General features: G+C 39.4%; 1 protein-coding gene across 1 annotated transcript in view; it reads left to right on the top strand.

Annotated features, from left to right (window-relative positions):
- The first annotated feature begins 829 nt into the window (after window positions 1-829).
- The window catches only part of LOC104275051 (opsin-5-like), a 28,002-nt gene continuing 1,916 nt past the window's right edge, over window positions 830-26,915 (top strand). Inside the window, exons 1-4 of the mRNA XM_009870892.1 lie at window positions 830-950; window positions 9,207-9,412; window positions 22,299-22,398; window positions 24,461-24,565. Coding sequence (XP_009869194.1) covers window positions 830-950; window positions 9,207-9,412; window positions 22,299-22,398; window positions 24,461-24,565 — 532 coding nt within the window. The remainder of the gene's footprint in view (window positions 951-9,206; window positions 9,413-22,298; window positions 22,399-24,460; window positions 24,566-26,915) is intronic.

The raw sequence follows: 26,915 nt of genomic DNA, 5'->3' as shown, positions 1-26,915 counted from the left end.
GACTACAGCCTGATTGGCAAGAAAGACCGTATCTGAAATCATAGAATCATCTGCACTCCAGACAGACTGATTTAAATCACATGTAACATGTCTTCACAGCCAGATAAGAGCTCATTTCTTCAGCACTTTGTGAAAATCCAACTATACTTGGACCATACTAGATTGGAGGGTGCTTAGCTCTCTAAAAATATGATTCAAAGGACTTTTTGTTTTTCAGCCTGTACTGGAAATTATCATCCTTTCTTTTTAAATTAGCAAATATCCTGCTAGTAAAGTAACATTGTAGCTGATCTCTTCCTCTATGTTAAAATCACATTCTCCTGTGGTGTCAGCTCCCCATTGTTTTTTATGATGCCTTTTCTTTTTTTAGTCTCTGTGAGATTTTTTCTCAATTTCATTTGAACTAAAATTCTGTCAGTCTTAAGTGAAGCCAGAATCATGAAAGTACTGCTGTTTTAGCAATGTAACAGTATGCACTATGTTTGTGGGTAGGCCTGTGAGCCTGCAGGTTGTGTGGTATCACCCTATTTTAAAGAAAGTTGCATTTTTGTCAGATACACGCTCTTCATTAAAGAATTCTGCAGTAATAAGGATATGAGGAAACCTGCTGTCTTGGGCTGGCCACAGATTCACAGGCTGTATTAGTAGATAGGATTAGTGAAGAAGAACAGGTCAGAAGGCTGCAAAGCTCCTGTCCTTTCAGATTTCCGTCTTTAGATCGTTAGTCTCACTGAAGAGCTCCCGCAAATACAGGGAGCAGAAAGCGGGGAAAAGGCTGGAACGATTTTATTTGAAAAGGACAATTTCTGGGTCAGAAGCTCCACTGAAAATGTCTGTCCAGTTTTCTTCACAGGCACCCTGGAGGAACAACAACATCAGTTATCTGAGCAGAGAGGCAGCTGTAACAGAGCAAGGAGAGACTATCATAGGTTTCTACCTACTGGCTTTAGGTATGTACTTGGCTTGGATGTGAAAGGAAGCTCCTACTTAGAGTTTGCCATAAAGTTCAAAGTGATTAATTTGGGTTTCGTCTCTAATGGAATAGCATGTTGGAGAGTGCAACTTTTTTTTGGCTATTACAAGATCAAAGAAGTGCAGCTTTCTTTTGTTAAGAAGAGATTAATAATCAGTGCAGAAATCTTGAGGAAAAAAAAATAGTCAAGTCTGTAAACTTTCAGCTAATGTTCACTGAACTTAATATGTGGGAAGATGGAAAAGTACCTCATCAGAAGTACAAAATATTTTGCTGGTTCTGTGATTTCCAGAGTTTCGACTGCCAACAGTCAGTTGGCATTGTACAATTATCTCCTATAGAGACTGAAAATATGGTTCTTTAATTTTCAATTTTTTTTTCAGTTTTTTGCAGTCCTCTTGCTTTAGATGTTTGGTGCACGTAGAAATTAACTTTTTCAAACAAGATCTGTGAAAGATCTAAGTATTAGAACATCATCCTATGCTAGCTGTCACAATATCTTGTGTTTACTTTGATTCTGCTGCAAGACAGCTATTGTAAGCATGTAACAAGAATTTGAAAATAGAACCCAATATGAACTCACTTTGATGCTAGTGTAATTTCATTTTGTTTATTTAAATATTGTCTGTTTATGAAATTTCAAATAATGCAAGTCTGCTAGGTAATCAAAATTTCTAACTGTAAAACCTCACAGGAAAACACAAGAAAATATAACTTTTATTTATCTATTCTTCAAACAGCACATACAAAAATGTTTCTGTTTCTAAATAATTGATCTAAACAGATTTTTTCTTTTTCTAACACTGTCACATACTGAAAGCGGCCTATTAGCCCTTAGGGTATGCTTGAGAAAGGTCTATGGAAGTTACAATGTAAAAAGCAGAGTATTTTAATATGTTTGCATGCGACTATTTTTTTTTTTTACCTATAGGAACTAGGGAGGAAAAAGTTGTGTTTAGAATAAAAACAGAGATTCTAGTAGAAAAATGTGTCTCTTCTGTCTTAGGAGACTTAATTAGCCAAGTGGCCATGAGCTAAACCAGAGTTATTCCAATTTATCCCCAATCTGTTCACATCTGCGAATCCCTTCATGAATGGCTGGGAAATGGCCGCATCATCAGCTAATGAATTAAGCAGTTGCACTTAAGACTAGAAAGAACGTCTAAGGCCAGTCCTCTGCTATGACAACGTATAATCTCATTTACAAAGCTATCATGCTCCCTCATGTAACTGGCTAGGGCCTTTTTGGTGTTGCTGTCACTCTTCTAAATGACTGCTTGTTCCTGATTTCATTTCTCTGTTGGGTAGGAGCCTTTCCCTAAATCCTTAGAGAAAATGGTCACACCAACTTTATAGCCATTTTGTCACTCTCTTTAATTGAAATATTTTCTTTGCCTGAAGTTAAGTCTTGCAGCCAGTCTATGTTCCTGAAGGAAAGATCAAATGCTTTCCCCTTTTCCCCTTTTCCCCTTTCTTTCCCTTTTCTTTTTTTTTTCTTTTTAAAAAAGCAACTTATAACCAGAACTGAATACAGAATCTAAGAAAGGTCTTGCCATCACTATTCACATTAATATTTATACTTCCCCAGCTCTACTGATCCCTTCTAGTGTTGTCTCTTCATCACGCTGGTAGTTCAAACTCTTTTACCAATCAAAACATAGAGAGGTTTTCCTCTGCTGCTTCCTAATAGTGACCCTACACGCAAATACTTTTTAAAGTAGCTAGGTGCCTGAGCTTTTAGGTTATATGTCTGTTGGGTTTTGATTGCTCAAGAACCTTCTGCCAAGCTTACAAGTGCTTGGCATGTCACAGCTACTCTTCTTGAAACCTCCAAATTCAAAACTCAAGTTGCATTTCCTGCAGAGTATATATAACCAGTAATAGCAGTACTCCACGTTAAGTGTAGTGTGGATCTGGTTAAAACATGATGGAAGTAGATACATCTTTTGCAATAGGAACTTTTGAAAAAAGTTTGTAATGCATAAATCAGAAAATTCCTTACATGTTTTTCTCCTCAAAGGTCTACTGCCACACTTCAAGCACTAGCCATAATTATTTACAGCTATTAGGTTTTTCTCACACCAATTACTCAAGCCTATTTGAGGAGCAATGATGTGGCAGAACAAAGCCCTCTGTTATGCAGACACCCTCTTGCCCTTATGGCAGCAGAGGACAAAGGCCACTCCCTACTTTACCTTCCCATGCCTGTGTTTTGTTAGGGATCTGGAAAGGCAATCTCCATTTGCAGGAGTCTATATATACTTCCTTAAACGAAGTCCAAATGATGTAAATATTTCATAGTTTGGGGGTTTGTCTGGTTTTTTTGATGCCTTGGAAAATGCCTTAATCATTTACACTTCATTAACTGCTACATATTTTCTTCTCTTTCGAATCTAAGTACACCAGTGCAGCTTTTTGCAAATTCAGATGAATATTTCCAGCACCAAAGGGTTGTATGTTATTGGTGCTACCACTTACCCAGAAGAAGGGGTTCTATTGAATCTCTTCACCTTTGTGGGATAACTTCTGAAAAACCTAACTGTCTTTGGCCAAGCCTTCCCACAGCCACACATCTTGACAGAGGATGTGCATATCCAAAAACCACGACCTAACATATTTTGCTGAGATGAGGCCTCTTTGCACACCTCTTCTGCAAGTTCACCACTCCATCGTTCTCCTTGCTCCCATAGTGGTGAGCCATTATAGTGTGCTTAGAAGGATTATCTGCTGGTGACCACAGCCACCACTACCTTTTGTCAGGTCAGCTGTGTCAGCATCCCCTTTCCGAAGGCAGCACTCTGTTTCCAGCTTTCCCTTCTGTGAGCTGAGAACTGTCTTTGACAGGCAGGTGGGAGCTTGTCACCTTGCTAGCATTACATCTGATCCCTTTTTGTCTATGCCCTGAGTGGAAAACTCTTGTATGATTTAAATTATTAGGTGTAATTTAAAATTGCTGTCTGTAGTTGCTAGCTAAGTCAGACTCAGACCTGGTGGGAAAAGAAATGAAGTATTTTTTCATTGTAATTATTAATTGGAATTCTTAAGTAAATTGTTCTTTTCTGTATTTATACGCAATTTATTCAGTGCTCGTTTTCCCTAGTTTCACAGTTAACTAGGACTGCTAGAGTGAATGCTTGACATAAAAGGAAGTTTTAAGTCAGTAGGAGAGAATATTTGTTAGAGAATAAATTCTGGCTTTTTGTGACTGCTTATATCAGAAAGGCATGCTGAGAGCATTACCAATCCCGTGAGAAAACTGGAACAGACTGCAAAACCCAAACGTGCCTTTTTAATGGCACGCACTTACTAATAGTGATAGTAAACTGTTGTTTGAAAAGTGACAGAATGAGCATTATTCTAGGACATAGTCTGACAGATAAATCTGGGAAAGGAAACAATCTGTTCACAAAATATTCATCCACAAACTGATCATGTTTATTGAACAAGTGATTTCTCCACACTTCATCAAGTCTAAAACATGATAACTCTTCTTCTTTATGCCAAAATTGGCAATGTGCCCTGGATATTGTGTATGTGTTATTAGGAGCAAAAACTCAAAACAAAGAAGGGTCACTTCACGGTTGCAGTCGTTGATAACAGCTTTGCAAGTTCTCCAGATTTTGTCACTGTTTTAAATAAAGTTTTTTGTCTGAAAATCTTTTACAGTAAAACCTCTCCAGCTAGACATTTATGCTTCTGTATAGGTAACTGAGTCAGTAATAGACTTCACTCATGCCTGCTCTATATCTAGATGCTGAATCCAACATCTGTCCCAGAGATAAGGTTATTTGCTGAAGGGAAAAGAGCAGCTTGTCTTGTGACACTAAGCCTTCATCTTTTGCTCTCATTTCTTGAATTCTTCCATTTAAGGCTCCCTGTATATTATTAAACTGCAGATGAGTGAGTTTTAACACCTATTTCTCTAATTTGTTCTTGTCAGATTTTGCAGGTAAAGGCCATGCAACAATGTCTAATAAGAACAAGTCTATGTGCAAAGTGTAATAACCTATCTTAGCAGGGCACAGATGCAATCATCTGTTGGAAATGTGGATGACTACCTCAGAGCTATTTGTTTTCTTGTACTAAATTTAACTCTGCAAAAACATAAATTGAATGTTAACAATGAAATTGCATGCAACCTCAGGTGTTCATTGCTTTTCAAAGACCACCTTGGCTATATGAGAGAGAAATAGGGTGTACCTGGATGCTCAGGCTTGAACAATTTGGCAGAAATTTTTGTAAAATTGTGTTCTCTCTTAGCTATTCCTAGAGCTAAAAAATCTCTTTGTTCTCAGTTGCTTTCAGCAGAGAGATTTTCAATATCCTTAGTCACTCTTGCTGCCTGCTTTTTCAGTGCTTTCTCTGCACAAGCTGGAAGACAATAAACTGATACCTGCTGATAGAGGAGTTTGTTGATGGGGTTTCATTTCCCGACTACCATCAGCTTGCTTTGCGGTATTCCTGTGCCTCCCCCAGAAATAGTGGATAGCAGCACCAGCCTCCTGCATGGAGCACTTTTGACATCTGTGGATTAAAATGCTCTATTGATGGGGTATTATTCCAGGGAAAAAATTTCTAATGAATTATATAAGGGCACTACGACTTTTTTTTAATATTGCCTTCTGTCCTGATCCTCCTATCTCCCAATGTTCATAAATGTGGTACAAGTGCTTTTCTGTGAGTGACTGAGGAGTAAAGGTAACTCCTTAGCTATTCAATATTTAGCTTTTATCAATACTCATTTAACCTACTCTATTTCGATACTGGCAGTCTCACAGCAACTGATCTCAGTCCTGCCCTGTGTTAATGAACTTGGGTAACTGTATATTGAAATATGTATCTTGCCACTTCAGAAGGGCCAGCATCTCTCATTGATGAGCAGCCCGTATCACACAGCATTACAGCTTATGGGGGAAATGCACTGATTCCTCTCTGAACCTTTTGTCAGGTGGAAGTACTCAGTTTCCTCCCATCTGCTATTCTTTTCCTCTCTCAGCCACATGTGCTTTCTCACCAGGATTACCTTAGGGTGCTAGGTTTGGATTTTGGGTTTGGAGTGGGGGTTTTTTATCCCCTACACTCTTTCGAGTGGATATTGCTGGCAGTTTGAAAAAAATGCAACTAGTTCCCTCAGCTGTTTCTTTTCTATCCTCTGTTTTATTGAGATGCCACCCTTTGACATTGAGGCTTTTTCAGCATTTCAAAGTTCAGAGGTTTCTTTCTGGGCTCTTGATCTACCCATGACGTACCCTGAGACACACACCACCTGCAAAGCAGCTGAGGAGATCCCTGCCCTCACCCAGAGCTTCAGAGCTATGGCTGTGCTTCCTAAGCATTGCATTTTCAACCTTTTTCCCTGCTGTGCTTTCAGGGTTTGGGGGAGCAGGGAAGGGATATTGTTTGGTTTGAGGTATTCTTTTGGTTGAGATTGGTTGGGTTTTTTTGTTTTGGAGTTGCTTTGGATTAGCAACCCCAGACCAGAACCTTCTGTCTGATGGTGCAGAGTGTCCCATAGTCACTGCTCTAGTTCATAACACTTTTGTCTGACCACAGCTTTTGTTCCTCTGTAGTTTGCTGAGAATCGAGTTCCTCCATTTTTTATCATGGTATCAATATGGCCTACTACCCAGATAGATCAGGCATTTTAGGGACTGGATATGCCAGTGCACTTGCTTTGGTTAAAAGGACTGTGCCTGCCTGCAGAAGTCATATTCACTCTGTAGCTTTATCTCCCTTAACGCTTCCCCCATTCTCACCCTCAGAGTGTGAATCTATTTCCAAATAAAATGATCACATAGTGTTTCTGTCACCTCTATTGTTATTCTACATGACAGTTTGTTCAATATCTTCCTTATTTTAGCTGAAGAATCCCTTAACCTTCAGGCTTGGAGGGTTTTGCTCTATATAATCCCAGGAAGTGAGCTTAAAGGGTAGCCCTCCCATCTAGTAGACTGAGTTGACAAAATTTCACTATCTACAAAAGAGGTCCCATTTTATTTTGTCTATGATTTTAGCACTATGTCTTCATATTGACATGGAAAATATTTCTGTGCCTACTGCCTTGAAAACTATCTTACTTTACAGAAGGTAGAGGTGAAAAACAACACAGCTACCACATTTGCATTGCAGACTATCCTGATGCATTCACAAAGCCATCCTCCTCCAGTGCCCTGCTGTGCCTACTGAAAACACCCAGGCTCAGACAAAAGACAGAAACAATTTCTGACTTTAAGTCCATGCAGCCATTGGAACTGAGATGCGATTAAGAAACATTGTCATCTAGTGGCCAGAACAATGTATTTAATGTTATTGATCCTATCCTTAAAACAAGATATATAGAAAATATACATATGTATCTCAGTGTATCCTCGCACCAGTGACTATTTCTGGTTAATACCATATACCGACATGTCAGCTCTTCCCAGATCAAAAATTCTTTAGTAAACCACGTGCATTTGCTAAGCAAGCCAGAGCAGCAGCAGCCTGGCAATTTTGGAAACAGAAGTTACTGAAAGGAGATAAGAAGCAGTTGATAGTGCTGCACAGAGACTGTCCCATCACCCACCTCCCCTCCCACTCCAGACTATGCAACACCTCACCAGAAAGTAAGTACCCAACCTCCCTATCTGGAGAACAAGCGCCTGGCTCTTTGGCATTTCAGTTCTTGATACTCCCAGATGGCCTGGGGATTTAGAGGCAATTTTGTCCCCTCCCTTCCCAGCCGAAGCATCCCGGCAGCAAAGTGCTGAGTTCCTGGCATATGGGGTTGTTGATGCTTTCTGAAGGAAGGCAGCTGCCCTCTTGCTATGACATTAAACCCATCAGCTATCTTTCATCTCATTAGCTCTCCTTTGAATACCCAGAGATGCTGTGCAACATCATCATTTCACGTCCCTCTTCAGTGCATACAGTCACCTCTTGCTGTGTCAATATACAGCATCCTTACTCTGGGATATCCAGGCATTGCTTATGCCTGGATAGAGGGCTATGGACCAACTCTTTTCTTCCTTACCTGGTAGTTAACGTTGTACCCTGGCATCGCTTGTGGGGAACAAAACCACCAGCTTCTGGGTTCCTAAACCTGTCCTAGGGTGTAGGCACACAAATAGGTGGCGTTTTTCTCCACATTGCCAAGGCAAAGTGAGGCCACCTATGTCAGCAGTGGCAGAGCTGGTTTGGTGGGTGAAAACAGGAGCCAACTGGGAGCTGGGTGCTGCCTGACCTGCTGCTCAGCCGCATGGCTCCAGCGGCTGCCCTGGAGCCATCCTTTTCAATGGCTAATCTTCATTTTGAACACTGAGCCTGACAGTTATGAGTAAACGTTTTGTTCATTTCTACATGTGTACATCATTCCAAAAAGTGGGACACAAACTACCAAGGTCTTGTACTGACTGCCAGGGTCTTGCACAGTAGCCTTGCATGTTTGGAAGCTCTAGGTCTCTCCAGCTGAGTGACTGAAATTCACTGATCATCTCCCTTGCATTTTCCTCATGTAAGTAGACATGTACAAGTCAAGCTCTTACGTTTCTGGAAAGTAAGACAGGGCACAATCTTTTTTCTTTTTTTTTTTAATATTAATTTAAAAAGACTTTAAAGCTTCTGAAATATCTGTTCTCTTCATATAGGTTGTCAGGTGTATTACTGAAAAATACTCCCATCTGGGACAGACTTTGCTGCAAGGAGATCCTAGACTATTCTAAGAGAAGAAACTTAATCATATTAGCTGCACTTCTCAAGAGAGGACTGGTGAGCAGCTCTCTGGCTATGGGTTTAGATTGGATCTATGATTAAGAAAGGAAGAGTAAAACCTTAGTTCATTATTGTACACAATGTGCCTAAACAGCTGCAGCTTTTGGCAGATGGTAGTCTCTGCTCCACGCTACCAATGTCCTCCTTCCTTTTGTTCCCCCAGGTGGTACGTTTCATGATTTTCCTCTGTCCACTTCGGAAAAAAAATTCTCTAGGCCCTTAAATGGTGAATCTTTGACAGATGCAGCAGCAGCTCTTTGTGTTTGCGTTGTTTACTGCCAATTCTTCATTTGTTCCTGTTTCTGAAGAGTACCCAGCTACTTAAAAAGGCTTTGTGCATAGATTTACTAATGGATAATCTGGTATCATTTGTTTATAATGGAACAAAAGCAAAATTTTTTAAGAGATATTGTACCTTTACACACTGAACGGCTTCTTGCTTTATGTGCTTTTTGATTTCATGAATTTAATTTATTTTTTCCAGGTTGGCTGTCTTGGTTTGGAAACAGCATTGTCATTTTTGTCCTGTATAAACAAAGACATCTTCTGCAGCCCACCGACTACCTCACATTTAACTTGGCAGTATCGGATGCTAGTATCTCTGTGTTTGGTTATTCACGGGGAATCATTGAAATCTTCAATGTCTTCAGAGATGATGGATTCATTATCACATCGATATGGACTTGCCAGGTAAGACTGGATTACACTTAATTAGACAAAGTAGGTGCAGCTATTTCTGTGTATATGCTGTATGTAAATAACCAGACAGACCCAAAAGAGTGAAAAGAAATACTGACTAACCTTCTAAAAGGACAGTGTTCTCTTTTGTTACACCCATAATTCTATGCATTTGATCAGCATTTGACCAATTTTAAGTGATTTTTTTTCTATCTATTCACAATAGTTCCTACGAGTTCGGATTTTTTACTTCATGTCATAGTTCCCACTCATGTTGGAAAGCTAAGGTGTAGGCTGTTCTTGTCTTCAGCTCCCCTGAAGTCAACCTCGTTGCTGGCACTTTAACACTTATTTTAAAGCAACGTAGATTCTTACTCAACACGACACGTAGAGCCTCCACACAGCACCTGGGTATACCAATATATTTTAACACATAAATTCTCGTACTAAATCAGTCATAACTTTGCTGTCTTACCACTAAATTCTTCATTGGTTTATTGCCTGTGGTAGGATCAGTGGTGTAACTTTATAGCACAGTCACCCCTGAACTTGGTAGCAGCTTTTTGCTGGAGAACTTGGAAAATGTTATTATTGTTAATTCTGAAGCACACCTGTGTAAAGAGAATACAAATACATCCCATGGATAGATAGGCACAAGCCTGGCTCCGTGATGATTTCAGTAACATCTGTGAGAAAGATTAAACTTAGTGCGTCTGCTTCACAAGGGAATCAAAAATCTGAAAATGACAGGATAGCCTACGGCAAGGTGTAAGAAAGAGCGTGATAAAGAAGAAAAGAGAGAGAAATAATCCTCTTTTCTTCGGTTTTGGGTTGGGTTTTTTTTTTTTATAATTTAATATTTTTTGAAGAGGAAGTTGAGTTATTGTACAACATAGATGAAATAACTTTTACAGCTCACATCCCCTCCCTTTCAATACAAAGGTTCAGTTTACCCAGAGAGGAAGTCTTCCCACAGAATACTGTTTAACTTAGGAACTGTAGCTTGATCTAAAAAAAATATTTACTTGTTTAAAAGGTGTGTCTATAGCCATTTGGCAGGAAATGATTTATCAAAATGAAGCTAATTAGTTCCTCAACAAAATCCTATTTCTCTAACCTACGACTGCAATCGAAGGTCTGTTGAGGAGAAACCTTTTTTTTTTTTTTTTATTAATGGAAACCTTCTTTGGAGTCATCCTATAAACAAAGACAGGCCTACAAATTGTAAAATTCACACCCGCACTCAGAATGAAACAGATTCGTATTTTTCCATGTTTCAAGGAAGATTGGATCTATAATTAAGAAAGGAAAAGTAAAACCTGGATTTCCAGGTTCAGATGGAGCTTTGTTGCAGACTTCCTAAGACAGGGTAAGCCATTTGATGTGAAATCTCAAACCAAGATCTGTTGCATAACTTTTGCAATCCAGCAGGTTGAAAGAGGTAACATTAAATAACCTTTCATTATCCCCAGTCCAGGCTCTTCCAGAGCCCCATCTATGCTCAAACTCCTTTTTGGAGTTGTAAAAACCAAAACACAGGAGTTGGAACAGCATGGCACACAGTGTCCCTACCTCCTGATTTGCACGGGAGTCTTCTGCTGGCAGCCTGTCAGCTTTCTTCCACGACGCCACTGCCTGGGAGTCCCTCTTTGGCTGGCTTTGAGTTATTTCAAGTCTCATTATGATTATTTGGCTTTTTTCCTAAGAGGTAAAAAGACTCGGATGGAGGTGTGCTTAATCTTGCTGTGCTTTTACAAAGAGAGAAGAGATCCGTAATGTTTTGGGGTATGCATATGGTTAGTTGGTCATGGTGTGTTAAGCAAACTTATTTGTATCTTATGGGTTTAAACAGTATTCAGTTCTAAAATATGGATATCAAGCAAAGTTTTAAGGTACTGGGATACAAAGATTTCATTCAGGACATTAATAATGCATTGGCTTTTCTAAATTCTCTGATTTGCCAAATATTTCTGCTTTGATAATCCTCTGTAGGCTCTAAAAGTTAACATTTATAATTTCAAATAGAAATTGATACTACATTAATGCTAAATAAAATTCCATGGTAACCTGGAAAAGTAAATTTGTACTCTAAATTAATAGTTAGAATTGGTTGTGACTTGTTAAGCTGTTGAGCTGTTCATGGCTTGCTGAGAGAAAATAATGGAGGACTCCTGTTGCCGTTAAGATTTTGTTCTGTATCAGGGGGTGGGTGGGCATCTCAAAAACATGTTTAAACCCTGATAGCTATCTTCTTGATTATTAAGCTTGACAAAACAGAATCCAGTGATGAAAAAGTAACTTACAGAAGTAGAGTGGCTGGTATTAGAAGGAATATTGTGCAGAAATAACAGGAAGTTTCTGTGCATAAAAGATGCAAACATTTATCTGTGTGTGTGGACAGCATAAATGTCATTCTAGAAGTGTTCAATGTTGAACACCAGTGGGGTTTTGATTGCTTTGCTTTGGTATTTATAAAATGTGATGACAATTTGACCTGTTGCACACATGAATGTGGCTCTTTCCTTAGCATGGCCCGTGTGTTTCCCTGACTTGATTTGTTTTCCCGAGTCCAGAGGACAGCCTTACTTGGCCGTCGTCATCCGTTTCACTGCACATTTGCTCCTTTTTAATCAAGTCAGCTTCTGCTGTCAGGTATGCTTAGGAAAACTTTACTTTCCCAAGCTAGCCTGTCATTTCTGTTTATGAACAAATTTCATGAGCTCACCTCACTTAATCCACCCAACTATTTTCCTTTCCTCTGACTTGGGCCTCCTTCTGTGCCCTTGGGTAATATTTTTCAAAATTAAGACTCACCATTGTTGGCTGTCCTGGTTTGAGGGAATATGGAGAAGACAGACAGTTACTACTTCTCTTTCAAAACAGCAAAGTCTGTGAAAACTCTCTGTAATGAAAGATGCATCTCCAGATAAAATGACCATCCTGTGGCAGGACAGATATGTGTGTTCTTGTTCTCCTCCTCGTATGGAAGAAACACCACTGTTCTTCCCCATGCCAAATGTTATTTTTCTTTTTGGAAGTCTGACAGATCTCCCCTCTCAGAAATGAGGTTGCATGGTAGGTCTGTATCCAAATGCTGCCCCTGCTGAATGCTGTGTTATGGATATGGTTGCCCAAGGGTGGCTTTTGGACTCTGCTTTCAATTCTTGTTTATCCCTTCCCTACTCTAGTACTGTGTCTTAGTTCTCATCCGGGCAGAGGGAGGACAGTCAGTCTTCAGCACATTCATTTTTTAGCCTCTTACATTATCCGTAAGTAAACTAGTTCATATATAAAAATTCAGGTCAGCGAATGTAAGCCAGTGACCATATTTCTAGTGAAAATCTACCTCAGGATATATATTTGTCCTTCCCATATGTTTTTTATTTGTATGTTCTGCTGAATTAAAATTGCACTGAAGCCTCTAAATAACACTGCATGGAAGTGTTCTTATGTGTGGGGAGTAGATGAACATTAATTCTCTGCAGGGTAAACATCACAGTTTTTTCTAAACCTTCATAATCAACCAACAAAAAGTTTTTCTTGTATCTGTTAATCATGTGGTGGATACAAAAGATGCAAGCTTCAAGAAACCTAAATATAGTGGAAAGATTACAACCTGTCTCATCCCCATAGATGCACTGCAGTCATGTCAAAAACCAAGGATGGGCTGTGGGGTGCCTTGAAATTTGAAATCTTTCATAACCTTACTACTTCAGTTTAAATTTGTTTGTTTCTACTAACTCTTCTAATTTTTTTTTTTGAGAATATGGTTTGGTTATTTTGACATTAATTTTATAAATAAGAATTTTACTATGAGGGCCAAGAAAAGTTACTGCTCTTATCATGTGCTCATTCTATTTCTCCGAAAAAAAATTACATCTTATAGGTAAGAAACAGTCGTAAGTAAGTATCTCGTCTGTGTGCAACGAGCACAATGTAGTTATTTCCAGGTCACAGTACCATCTCAGACATACACACTGCTACTGACATGCTGACTGACATTATTATTACAGAAGCACTCACCTTGCTGTCAGTCTAGGCATCCCCAGTCCATCTGGCCAGCCAGATGGTGCCAGAGCATCTTCAGCAGATCTGTCTCTCCACAGAAACAGCCTCAGGAGGAACCAAAAAAAAAAAAAAAAAGTTCAGCTCCACAGTAGCCTACCTGATAGGACTCAAGTCTCACCCTCTCTGTCCCTGCAGCCTGCCCTCACTGTCCCACCAAGGGCCAGCCTGGGACAACTTGCCTTCACCTTCTTCTGATGAAGCTACTGTGTGTTGTGCAGAATAATAAAGCCACAGAGGGCAGCAGGAGAGAGAGAGAAATGGCTGTCTTACCCTGTGGTTGGGTTTACTACATAGCAGCGCGGAAACTTGGTTTTTAATCCTGCACTGCTTAATGTTTTGATGCTTGATACATCACTTCTGTATTTCTGTCTTGCATACCCTGGACAGAAACACCTGGCAGTGCACAGCAGTAAGTGCCACATCGCATGCATGTGTTGCTTAAGCTTCCAGTCACTGCCTCTTGCTAACAGTTAACAAATCCAGTGGTTTTGGTGTTATTGAGTGTTTAGAGGTCTAGGATGACATTTCTGAAAAGAAATGATGTCCATCTTTTGTAGAAATTAGAAGTGGAGGTCTGAAACAGCAAAAGGAAAATCACCACAGTAGGAAATTCTGAGATCAGTAAGATGAAAATTTATGAGGTCTTTTCAGAACTTTTGAGGAGAGGACTTGTAATCTTGAATACTATTGTATTTCATTGGTGGCATTTACCTCCTTTTCTGTACACAGACTGTAAAATATTGCTAAATCTTGTCTGAGGAGGAAACAGAAGATTAATACCTTCTTCTCTTAACAAAATGTTCTGTAAATTCTCTGGTAAATCAAAAACCCTAAAGGCATTTAGATTTTTTTATAAATAGAATAGATCTGAAGGACATCGGTTTCTGTCCATGTAATATAACTGCTAAAACCAGCCGATTGTTGACTTAGATTGTTGACTCAGTTTGTGATTTTATGTATTTGTAAATGCCAAGACATTGTTTACATAATACCATATGCAGTATGGTATTCCTCATAATCTGGGTGAGATTACTGATCAGTGGTAGCTCAGCAGTCAGCATGACCAGGTGATAAAAGCAATGGCAGATGGAAAGGACCAAAACAAAAGCGTGCAGGCTTCCCTTCTCCTTCCATTCCCTCTCTCTCCAGTGGGGAACTGTCTGTGCAGACACACCTCAGCTTCGGTAGTGATTGCATGCAGTGGAGCCTGAACACAAGCTGCACGGACACCTTCATCCTCAGCACAGCTTTCTGCAGCATCTGACTTTGGCAGCGCTTTCCTATCCAAAGACTGAGCAAGCTCAACCTTGCTTGGAGTAAAATAATCTTGCAATGTTACTGTGTATGCCAGGGGCCAGACATGTAGCTCTAAGACTGAGGCTGGGACAGAAGAAAACAGAGATTTTTCTCAAACCATAATAGCAGAGGAATGTGGTCAGATGCATGCTTAACTGAAAAAAGTCTAGCAATTTACCTACTGGATGTTAAAAGAAATTAAACCAAACATGTAAAGGGAGAGTAAAATAGTTATTGAGTATCCTAGCACAGTACTGTGGTGTAATACTGCTGGGATTTTACTTATATATAGTTTATCATTCCTGACATTTTTGTAAAACGAAAATAACCCAAAGTCAAATCATGAAACTGGCACTAAGAGCATTAACAGATAAAGCAGGTGTTAAAGGTGCTGAAGAAAAGCTGTGTAACATACGCTCTCTATTCAACTCACCTTAACATGATGTTCCACTGTGAAAGGTAGGATGTGGGGACTGATCTACAAAGTAAATTTTTTTTTTAAAGAGTGTCCTTTAATTTGTCTGTGCTGTGCTGCACAAACCTTCCTCTCCCAGATATTTCTTTCTCAACAATTTTAGTATCTCAAATACTAAGAATATTAGAATGTTTCCTTGAATAGCTGAGTTTGGATACTGAAAAAAAAGTTGCAGAGATATTAGTCTTCCCAATTCCTTTATTTCAGGTCCTCCTTGATAAAATCTGAAGAGTGTGCACATTGCAGTCAAAGAGGTAAAAGCAACTCATGTAGGACATCTGTGAGCTAAATTTTAATGAGAAACATAATTTATCTGCAGAGAAGGGGGAGAAATTGTGCCTTTGCACAAACAGAATCATTAGCAACGTAGAAGATCATTTCAGTGTAACTACTGCTACTGCAGGGAAGTTATGCCAGGTTTTGTTAGCCGTGAATTCTTCTTCATTTTCTGCTAAATCATGACTTCTGCAGCCAACTGCAACAAATCCAGGAACTCATATATTTGTTACTTGAATTATTGTGAATGCTCAAACTATCTGTTTCCTTATGTGATGAGTCTGATGTGGTCCCTTCTGTGTCACCCAAGGATTGCATCCAACCACACACTGCTGCTGCTGCCTGGAAAGGGCGTTCGTCATCTGACAGTGCCCATACAGAACCAGAAATTTCCAAAGCCTGAGTTTGGATTCTTGTACTAGCTTTTCCTCTCAAAAGCTTTGAAACATCTTTTTCTTGTTTCCTTATGTGGAAAATAGTACTCTTTTCCATTCTTCTGTGCTGATGTTTGTTTCTAAGAGATGAAATGTCTTCTTTCCAAAAATGCTGTCTATCACTTACCTTTACTGTTCAAGATCTTCGTACCTTGGGCCTCAATGATTTATGTTCTTCTGGCTCCTCCCTGTGTGTCACATCCTCTCACTTACTTTTAAGCAAAATTTCATATGAAACTTAAAAATCACTCTCAGAATATCTGCAAGTATCTTAAATATTCCTACCTGACATCCACTCATCTTGTTTCATAAATACATATTCCACTAAGTCAGTACACCACTAGTATGTAGGAAGCAATTCCTGCTTAAACGCTGACCAGTTCCTGTCCTGACTCAATAAATGGTGAAATAACCGTTGCTTACAATGGGCAGTATGTGAATGACATTCCTTATTTCCGTACCACTGTCCCTGCAGAAGGGATGAAGTTGCACTTGGTGTCTTTCCAGACATCTCTTTAAGGCCAACAGCCCATATGCATTTTCGGACTGCAAGCATTTTCTTTGGATAAATTGCTTATCTTCTGTTCCTACCCAGAGGAGCCAAGAGTATTAACCTAAGAGGAGATCTCCTAGTAGCCATGCAGCCTTTTCAGGCTTTCAGGAACGTAGCATGTTCTTGTCTTGGCCACTGAATGGCTGATCTGGTACAACCTGGTATTAATCTGATGATAGCTAATAAGAAGATTCCTTCTTGCTGGCAAACAGCACAGGCAATTCTTCTTTGAAGAATGTGGAGGGTCACTTGTGATCTCTGGGCCATGCTGGTAGAGCTCTTGAACAGTCTGTGGGACTTCTCCTTCCCTTGAGACATGCATAAACTGCGAGATACATCTACCACCATATTCTGACAAGAGAAAGATACAACTTCTTTACTTTTAAAATAAAAGCGTCACTTTAATCTGATGTTAATGGATCTTAGTTATTGGGGTAGGATCATCACAGGCCACAAAGTCAAGCCTTGGTTTTTGTGGAAATGTAAAGATGAGACAGGTGACCGAGGTTGCTTTCTTCTTTTGTCTGTCTGTGTATTTGTTTGTTTACATTAATGGTGCTGCTAGCAATAAAAAAGTAGCCTCTGAATTAACGTCACTGAAGTGGAGTTTCGGCTCAGGCCCACTGAGAAGAGATTTATACAGTGTAGCTTGGATGTTCCCAGAGGGCAATGCTAGAGTTTCCTATCTAGTTCTTCCTAATTTCCCTGTAAAATAATTCACAGACAGACAATGGCAATACAGCACTTAACCTGAAGATGGAAATCTTTCCACTGTATCTGGACAACTGGGTGGTATGAGCCGCATGCTTAGTCGCTTCCACCTCGTTCATTCTTTATGGGTGAATGGGAGAAACATGAAACCTGCCATGGTCCCAACCTGCCATGGCACCAACACAGAGTTAGAAAGAAGGTGCTCCCAGGCATGGGGGGATGGGATACTTGAAGTCATCTGATGAGGCCGTGTAAGGAAATTCTGAAAGAAATTTCTGCCTTCTTGTTAAACGATGTGCACTTAGTGGGTTTGTTATGTTCATAGCCATGCTCATTGACAGGGGCATGTGCTGCTACGGGTATAAATTGTGACCTGAAAGGACTATAACTCTAATAGCTAAAAGTCAGCCCGAAGGAAGTATATGTTGAATTTAACTTGATTAACTCAGTATATAAACCTAAAATAATGAGAAGCAAACAACTAGATTTATTCTGGATTCCCTAACATTACTAAAGCCAAAACTTGACATGCATATATTAATAACTGGCACTAAATGTATATTTAGCTATATAGTATAGTTAATATAATTACATAGCTGTACATATAATTGTATAGCCTAAATATTATATTCATATTTTCCTATCTTTAAAATATATGCCATTAAGAGAAAGACACAATCTCTTGGTAAATGCAAAATACCAGGTGTCTGATGCTCTCACTTACTGGTTTAAACGATCTCAGCCTGCAGCATATCAGTTCTATTATTTATTAGTAAATGAAGTGTTGTTTGTGTCAGAGACCCATAATGGCTTGGGTTAATGCAGTCATCTCTAAGAAGATCTACCCTTGGAGCCTGCTGAGACATTTTTAAAAACAGAATGTAACCATAGCAGAGCAATGTCCCATGAGCAAAAGACCTTGTAGAAACTGTTGGTAAATTACTTTCTGTTGGTAAATCTCTTTCACTTTCTGTACTGTAGTAGATCTTCAATAAACAATTTGAGTTCTTTAGGAGCATGATGCAGTGGGAGTTTTAAGTAGTCTCCTGGGAAGCCTGAATTTGATTACTAACCTTGGTAGTTCTTCCATTTGACAGAAGAGTTACTATAGTTTGGTTGACACGTTATTGATATATTGGAGGAATGGGAGAATTACATTGTCATCATACACAAGTGGATTATTTTCTCATTACAAACTTTAAGACCTTGTTGAATTTTAAAACATACTCTATTCAGAGGTACCTACAATTGTTTTTCCAAATGTATTTCTTAAAGATTGATTTGGGGAGGGAGTGTCTCTTGAGGTTGAAGGAGGTTTATTGCCATTATCTATTTGCATTATGATCTTGGAATAATCTGATCTGTATTCAACAAAATATTCTGAGAGAGTATATTGCTATTACTTTAAACATATGCCATGGAAAAATAATCTCTGCTTAAAGTTTATCTTTTTCTTTATGCACTTATCATCTCATATTTAATAGAACAGGAAAACAGGACATTGTGGTTCTGAAGGGAAACAAACTTCAGGAAATTGCAATAGGTTCACGAGTTGGCCAGGGGAGGGAGTGATGCAGCCTTTCTGGCTTGTGAGATCAATGTTTCAGCCTAAATTGCTATTCCAGCAATCTGCTTTCGTGCCATTAAACCTCGATTAAACCAATAATAAGAACAACAGATCATATTTTACTCTGCCTGCTTTAAATGAAGACAACCATTAACAATTCAGAAGGGATGCATAAGTATTAGAGGTAGTAGAAGTGTGACACACCCCAGCTCATAGCTAAAAATTTGATAGTACACAGGGGATTCCTGACTCCCTCTGTGTTGAAGAAAAGCTTAAGAAACGAACTTTCATGCAGTAGGAGCTTTATGTGTTGTAGGTTCTAAATAGTAGACCAAGAACATTAGTGAGATTTAAAATCACACACAAATACAAAGCAGAAAAAAATACAGCCTTTTTCTTCAGTCATGTCTTAGCTTCCAGGCAACATAAAGATAATGAGCAAGTTCTGAGAGTAACTGTATAGCCAAGGGAGTAATACTGGTATAGCACTGGGAGAAAAGCTTTTAAAACTGCTAATCTACCCCTGTTTCTTAATGGGTAAAAAGAAAAGCGGGTGGATCAAAATTATCATGCAATCAACTTTGTGTTTATGTCAGAATTCATTACTGCCTATTAACATTGCTATTTTATCATAATTAATAATAAGATAGGCAAAATTGCATGACTCAATAATGGAGGAAATATTATGACTACGGAAAGAAGGAGCCGGCTGGTGGGTAGGATAAAATAAAAAGAAAACCAGAACTGGGGAGAGGGAAGAGCTTCAATGTTCCAAAGCATTTAAATGTTACCTACTATTCTAGTATTTCCTTGTCTGACATTCCATTTATCCTTAATGATGCAGAAAACTGAGAATATCATGTATTTTTGTTACCTACAGATATGAATATCTCTGCCTATAGCAATCGGGACTCTGCTCAGGCAGTTCGTCTGTTGCTAACTACTTTGGGTTCCAAGCAGTTGCTTTGGTTGCTAGCTACAGTCAGTGCTGTCTGTTCAGAAGCAGAAAAAAGTAGCAGAGCTCTTTCTTCCATATTCAGTAGGTCTTTGCTTGAAGTAGGCTACAGCTAGAGTAAGAACCCTTTATTTCTTCTGAAGACTTATGTCTAAGTGACACCAATACAGAAGTACTGCAGAATCAATGGACTTGCTGGGAAATGGCATATGCACAGCTAGGTTCAAGAGCTAACTCATTGCCTCTAGAAGTTTGGCAGAGACAATACTGGTCTGAGGATCCTACTCTCAAAGCAGCCCTAATCCAGTTGGATGCTCCCTTGTGTTTTAATGTTCTGAATGTGGCCTCTGTAGCAACCATTCCGCAGCTTGAGAGCGACCACATTTAACAACTTTATTCATTTTATCCCAGTGCTCGTCACCCCCAGAGATTCCTCCTCTTTGCATTTCACGCTGTCTCCTGCTTCTGTGGCTATGAGCACAGGAGTAGTCGGCACAGCCAGCCCTGGGAGATGGCTGTTACTAGCCATATGGCCCTGGTCAAATCTCTGATGATATCCTCTGCACTAGCAGAAGCAACAGTATTCTGAACTGCTGAAATGCTGTTATGAAATAGTACAAAAACAAGACATGGTGCTAATGGTGGCTTGATCCTATGAACTGTGTTGTTTTAGGTAAAACTGCACTTTTTTTTTGGCAAGGCACCACTCCAAAGAAAATATTTTGGCTTATTCTTCTTACAGTGACAATTTCATCTCAGATGGTAAAGGGCAAGAGTGTATTTTTAGATCCACTTTTCTCCCTTGTAATTGGGCTCAAGGGTTGTTTGATCTGATCACTTAATATAATTGTCTTTCTTTGGTCTGACGTCAGGAAGGGGGGATGGGAGAATAATGATCACATCTGCAGGTGATAAAATATGTTTCAGAATAACTCAACCAATCTCAGCATAGGAGCACTACCAAACACACTGAACAGCTTGTCCTAATGCTTTAGTATTCAGCCTCATAGCTCTTTAGACTTAATTTCAAAGTATTTATTTGTATTGTTGCTGGAATACTGCTTTCTAATCTAATAATTAATGCAATTGCTTAAGCTTATGTAGCCTGATTTCTCAGTGGTCCTTGGCCACACTGTCTATGCAGCATCATTTGAAAAAAATGGAGAAGTGGCAGCTCTTTGTAATCTCTACAGCACACAGCTGGTTGCATTCAGCCAAGCACAGGTTCTAGCAAGTAGCTGGAACACCCAAGCAAATCTGTTTTCTGCTGTAAATATATTTGCATTTGTACAGCAAGAATAAGCTGATTGTAAGTGGCACATAGGTATATGTAGATTGTTGTATTAGCAAGTCTTTCATGCATTTAAAATGTGGTGAGTCTGTAAAAGTTGGCATTCAGAAGTATATAAAACATATATATATATAATATAAGGGCGTTGGTAGCAAGAAAACCCACCAGTGAAAGACACAATGAAGCAGACCTTTCTTAACCCTTCACCCAATTTAATTTGTACAATCTGCCATGGGCTCGGCTTTAAACCTGGATTAAAGCCCCAGATTCCGTGCTGGGATAAACTAAATTCCACAGAGGTTTTGCCCATTTACACAATGATAGAGTTTGTTCCCACAGAATAATGACATACTTTCCCGTCAATAATTTCACCCCTTGAATGCCAAGTTACAGTTCAGAGACACTTATTCCTGCTTCACTGGGTGTACAATTGGCACCAAGAGCTCCAAGAGCTCCTCTGCTCTGTCCGGTGGCGTTCATCCTTGTGAGATTTCAGAAAAAGGATTTGCCTTCAGCTTTTTGCCTGGATCATTTCCCAGTCACACAGTGCACCCTAGCAGATGGCTACATCCATCTCCACTACAGTTGTACAACGACTTCCTTCCTATACCCGTTAGCAAAGCTTAGCAGTTTTAACCCTCCCGTGCATGTATCGCCAAGATGCTGACGTCAGTGGGAGCCTGCCCAGCCACACGGCTCTGCCTGCGTCAATCAGCAGCAGTGAGGATCAGGGCTTAATAAATCACAGGCAATCAGTACCACCAACATTGAGACTCACTCTATAGGAATGATTTAGCTATATCTGGGTTTTAATTAATTTTTTTAAAGCTTTTCTCACTCAGCCAAGCCCATTACCTCCTACATTCTTCCTCCTTGGGCCCAAATGTCATGGGTTCAATTTTCGTGTTCACTCTGCCTAAATGAGGCAGCTACATCAAATGCATTTTTTGCCTATTCAGGGCTTTTCTTCTTTTCAGTTCAACCTTTTTCTCCTTCATTTGGCAAGTCATTTCAGGGAAGCTTAGATATAGGGGTGTGTTTGCTTGTTTCTTTTATGTACATGACAGGGCACTTATATAATTGTTGAACATTTACTTGCTCACTGATCCTATAGAAGATAACTGCACCTGACATTCTACATTTTCCTGCTAGTTAGGTTCCTGCAAAAACTTTCAAGAGCATTAACACGAAACCAAGAGGAGCAATCCCTGTGGTTGTTTTCCCCTTGAGCTCTCTGCAGTGAAGAACATCCTGCGCTCCTTTGTTTTTCAGGTTGATGGCTTCCTGACACTTCTGTTTGGCCTGGCTAGCATTAATACCCTTACAGTAATCAGTGTGACTCGCTACATCAAGGGCTGCCATCCTGAGAGAGGTAAGGAGTAAAGCCAAGTCCAGTTCTGTCTTTACTGATCCTGGCTCAAACCTGTATTTCTTTCAGTCACAGGCTATATTGAATGTAAATTAGATGTGTTCATAACCAGAAGGTAATGCAATGATTTAGATTACAAATATGTTTGCATAGAGTCCTTCAGGGTTAACCCAAATAAAAGCCAAATTTTACTAGTACACTTTGGTCACCATGGGTTAAATTCACTCATTTGCCAAAGATACCATAGGTCCTGCTGACCCTCTTGTTCAAAATGCAACTTAAATGACTCCTAAGTGATGCGTACATCGTTGTCTGGATCTCACTGTAAGAAACAAATCTCATCTTCTATGAGATGATATTCAGGAAGTTTCCAGTCATTGATAAGAACCTTGGTTCAGTAGGCTGCCCTGCATGCAAGCATCATCACTCCAGAGTGTTTTGCCAGGGTTTGCACGCAGCAGGCATCATGGATTGCTTTAGATGGCACTGGGAACTTTCAGTCAGCAGATCTTGCCTCCAGCTTCTGTAGCACTGCGCAGCCTGCCATCCTCACGCACCTCTTCACCCTCTCCTCAGTAGACAATTTCACACCACAGGAGATGAAAATTACTCCTACCATCCCCAGAACGGACCATGACCTGACTCTGCTGGATGGTCCCATCTCCCAGATCGACAAAAGCATCATCACCGCATTCTCACACTCACACTTCTTCCTTGCCCTGTTGTAGCCTGAATATCTCACACAGTGACTGTTCATTACTCTCTCCAGCGCTAGGAGCCCTTAAAAACCCCCACTCTGTGCTTTTTTGAATTTGATTTTTTTATTAACGTTTGTTTAAAATGCCTCTGTAAAGTATCCCACTGTACAAATCTGGTCTGAAATCCTTTACACTTTTCCTGCCCTGCGAAACCCCCACCAACAAGTCCATATAAACGTGCTGTCATCTACTCTTTTCCTTTAATGTCTCTTTACATCACGACACTCACCCCAGGCACTCCATTTCATGAGATCAGTAGAAACCTTTCCATACCATTCATGCTGGATCTCCTGTCTGCTGAAAACTTTTACTTCCACTGAGACCCTTATATAATTTCTCTTCATACCTACATAAATTCTCTCCTTTCACTTATCTTTAGATAATGTATTAACAATTTTGATGCCCTTGCTGTGACTGGCTTGCACCATATTTCAGACAGGAACTTATTAATGTCCACAGGTAAAGCACACACAAATACACTGGATGTATCGTATGAGTTTTTCTCTCTAATCGCATGAGCAGTATTAGCTGTGCGAAGAACTTCTTCAGGGAGGTCTTTTTTCCACCAGAAATCCTCCTGCAATTTATTGTAATGATAGATTTTTTGAAGACAATTTTCAGCACAAACTGCCGTTGGACCTGCTGGAATTTGGCTTTGATGTATTTTACATTTTATATTCATTGTGTATTATGAAGTCATATTTAAAACCCACATTTCTCTTCTGCAAAGCTGAATTGCATGTTCATCTGAGGGTGTGCATAATTTTTTTGCCTCTTGAGGAAATCTGAGTAAGTGCCCGGTATAACTTTACAGAAATGTTGAGGAACAGAGATTGGTGGATGCATAAATATTTCCCATGCAAATGAAAAAATAACCACAATGTGTGGCAACAGCAGGACAGATTTGTATTGCAAGGCTAATGTAGTTTCAGCGTCAGGGAAAACCTTGACGTAAATAAGAAAATCATCTGAATTCATAATTATTTTGTTTGTTTCTGTGTAAAACAACATACAATTTTTTCCTGGGTTTTACAAAATTGCAAAACGTGAGTTAAATGTAAAACTTTCTAATTTTGTAGTGCTCAAGAAAAACATTGTCTCCTGCTTAAAAGCTATTTACAAATGGCCTTGAAGACACGCCTGACATGCTTTCAAATTTAAGCTTTTCTTACAAATATGATTTTTTTCTTACTATTTTTTAATAGCAGTATTTTCCTTATTAGCTGTCAGTATATGAGTCCATTTAGATTTCAGAGACATGTTTGCATTTCCAGATATTATTTTCTGACTAAACCATTCCACTGCAGGTCATTGCATTAGCAACAGCAGTATGACGGTGTCTCTGGTTCTCATTTGGATAGCAGCTTTCTTCTGGTCAGCAGCTCCATTACTTGGCTGGGGCAGTTATACAGGTAACAGATGTCTTTCAGTTGTATTTATTTGGTATCTCTCCACTTAACTGAACAAAGATAATTATCGTCCTTTCTTGCTGTTTGTGATAAACCAGACCAATTACCAATGGAACTGAGAAAATTATTCATCATGTATGATTTATGTGCAGAGTGTTGCCTGCTGTAGTGTCAGCTATAAAGAGATATTTTTTTTAAGATATCACAGGAAAGACTTGGACCAAATGTATATTACCTATGAAAAAAAGAGAAGCCAGAAATATTTGGCGTGGTTAAGCAATGAGATAAAGGGAACTATCAAAAGACATCCTTCAAAAACTGTCAAGATTAGGAAGCTAGAAAAGAACACAAGTTCCAGCAAGTTAAACTTGAAACTATAATAAGATAAGCCAGAAAGATTTGGTGAAACAGTTTGTTGAAAATATGAAAACTAACATAGCAGAAGAAGAAAAAGTCTGTCAGTCCAAGAATTGATTAGGGTGCAAGATAAGGCTATAGAAAAAAAAATGAGTAAGAAAAATGAAATATTTGGAATATATTTTGAAATTTTTCGAACACTGTGGTAATTCAACAGCTAAGGGATATTCCCTAACCAGAATTTTTTTTTCATGGAGATAAGTTGGAGAAATTGTCTCAACAAAACAAATCTCTAGGTAATGATACAGGAGTCCTAACAACTGAAAATGAACTGAAATGGTCCAGCTGTTGCCTGCCTGGATTCTGTAGGCATCTGCATCCTTCCAGAAGTCATGCAATCTATCAAGACTTATTACAGCAGCTATGAGACTACATCCTCTTACTTATTAAATATATAAGCCTGGAGATGTCTCTAGCCCCTTGAAGTATGAATGTGAGAAGATCATCCATTTCTATGATTGGTTGAATCTTCTATCCTTCCCAAATCAAAACGTTATTAGGATATTAGGCTTAATGGATCTTTTATTCAAGTCAAAATCAAACTATTCATTTGACTCTTCTAATTCCATGTCACGTTTTTGCATTCTGGTTATGTCACAAACATGGGGAGTTTGGACTGGTCATTTTCTGTGTATCTTCTGGCTAGCTGTGTTTTCTTCCTACATTAATATTAATAGCTCTTCATTTTTAAAAGGATTTCTGATGTTCATTTTTCACTGTAAACTGGAGCCAGAGACATTTTGGGCATCACTGCCTTGTCAGGGCATCCAAGTGCCCCCATGGATCATCTCTGTACTTCGCATTCAATCCCTTGAGAGCAGTCTTCAAGATCATTTCTAGGAGCATCTTTCCCTGCTGAGAATCACAGTGGTTTCAGGGATATCTGACTCTAAACACATTTCCATTGAGGGCACCTGCGGAGATGTGGGAGCCCAACAATGGCAATCCCAGCAGCAGGCAGTGGAGCTGGCAGTAGATGCCATCAGACCATGTTGCATTACACCTGCCTGCCTCGGACCTCTCACTTCTACACAGCAGCTGCAGGGGTCCCCAGGACCCTGCTCGTTTTTGGAAATGCTACTTGCCCGTGTCCCTACCGAGTGGGGACAAACAGCTCTGAATTCTGACATGCAGAAAAACTTGGAGGATTTTCTTTTCATGTCATCTGGAGGCTGCTTTAGTTTTGCAGTCAAAAGTTTTCACAACCCAGAAATCTGGAATTAATCCAAATTAATGTCAAGGTCTAGTGATGAAAATTTCAAGGGAGATGAAAATCTGTTTCTATTACTGAACAAATATAGGAAGAAAAACCTTGAGCTTTTGGTGATAAAAATACTGAGCTTTCTTTTATGAGAATCATAAAGGAGATTTTAATCTTTTGCCCCTTTAATTCATTCTAGCTAAACCTCCTATCACCTGTGAGGAATTAAGGGATTTTTTTTTTTCCTTCAGAATTCTAACTGGATGTCAGGGAGAGGTCTGTTGCTAAATCCTGCAGGCTTCACCTGTATACTACCTTGAGGACTTGTTAACACTTGACTTAAATAATTTTGGTTCATGCTTCATCTATCTGTAATTCAACTTGCTGCCATAGCTGTCAAAAGAAAAACCCACAGCTTTTTCCACTTAAAAAGAAAAAATCAACAATTCACAATCCATAGAAAACTTGTAGTGCTATCGAATTCAAGTCTTCTATCAAGACACATTTGCAAACACGAGAAGGTCTAAAGAAATGAACTTATTCATAAAAGTGTGAAGCAGAGACTGCCCATTAGTCCCAGTGCCTTTCCCTTAAGTCACCTGATCAGCTAGTGTGCTCTTGTAAATCCCACCAGCTGCAAATCCTGCAATCTGCCTGACTTCATTTTTAAGATCCTGCAGCTTCTCCGTATTTGCAGAATGTATGCTTCCCATCTAGCAAAGGTCTTTCTAAGTA

Source organism: Apaloderma vittatum, unplaced genomic scaffold (genome assembly GCF_000703405.1).
Source record: "Apaloderma vittatum isolate BGI_N311 unplaced genomic scaffold, ASM70340v1 scaffold9916, whole genome shotgun sequence".
In the NCBI taxonomy this organism is placed as follows: Eukaryota; Metazoa; Chordata; class Aves; order Trogoniformes; family Trogonidae; genus Apaloderma; species Apaloderma vittatum.
The sequence above is the reverse complement of the archived record's forward strand: the minus strand, read 5'-3'. Positions and strand labels throughout refer to the sequence as shown.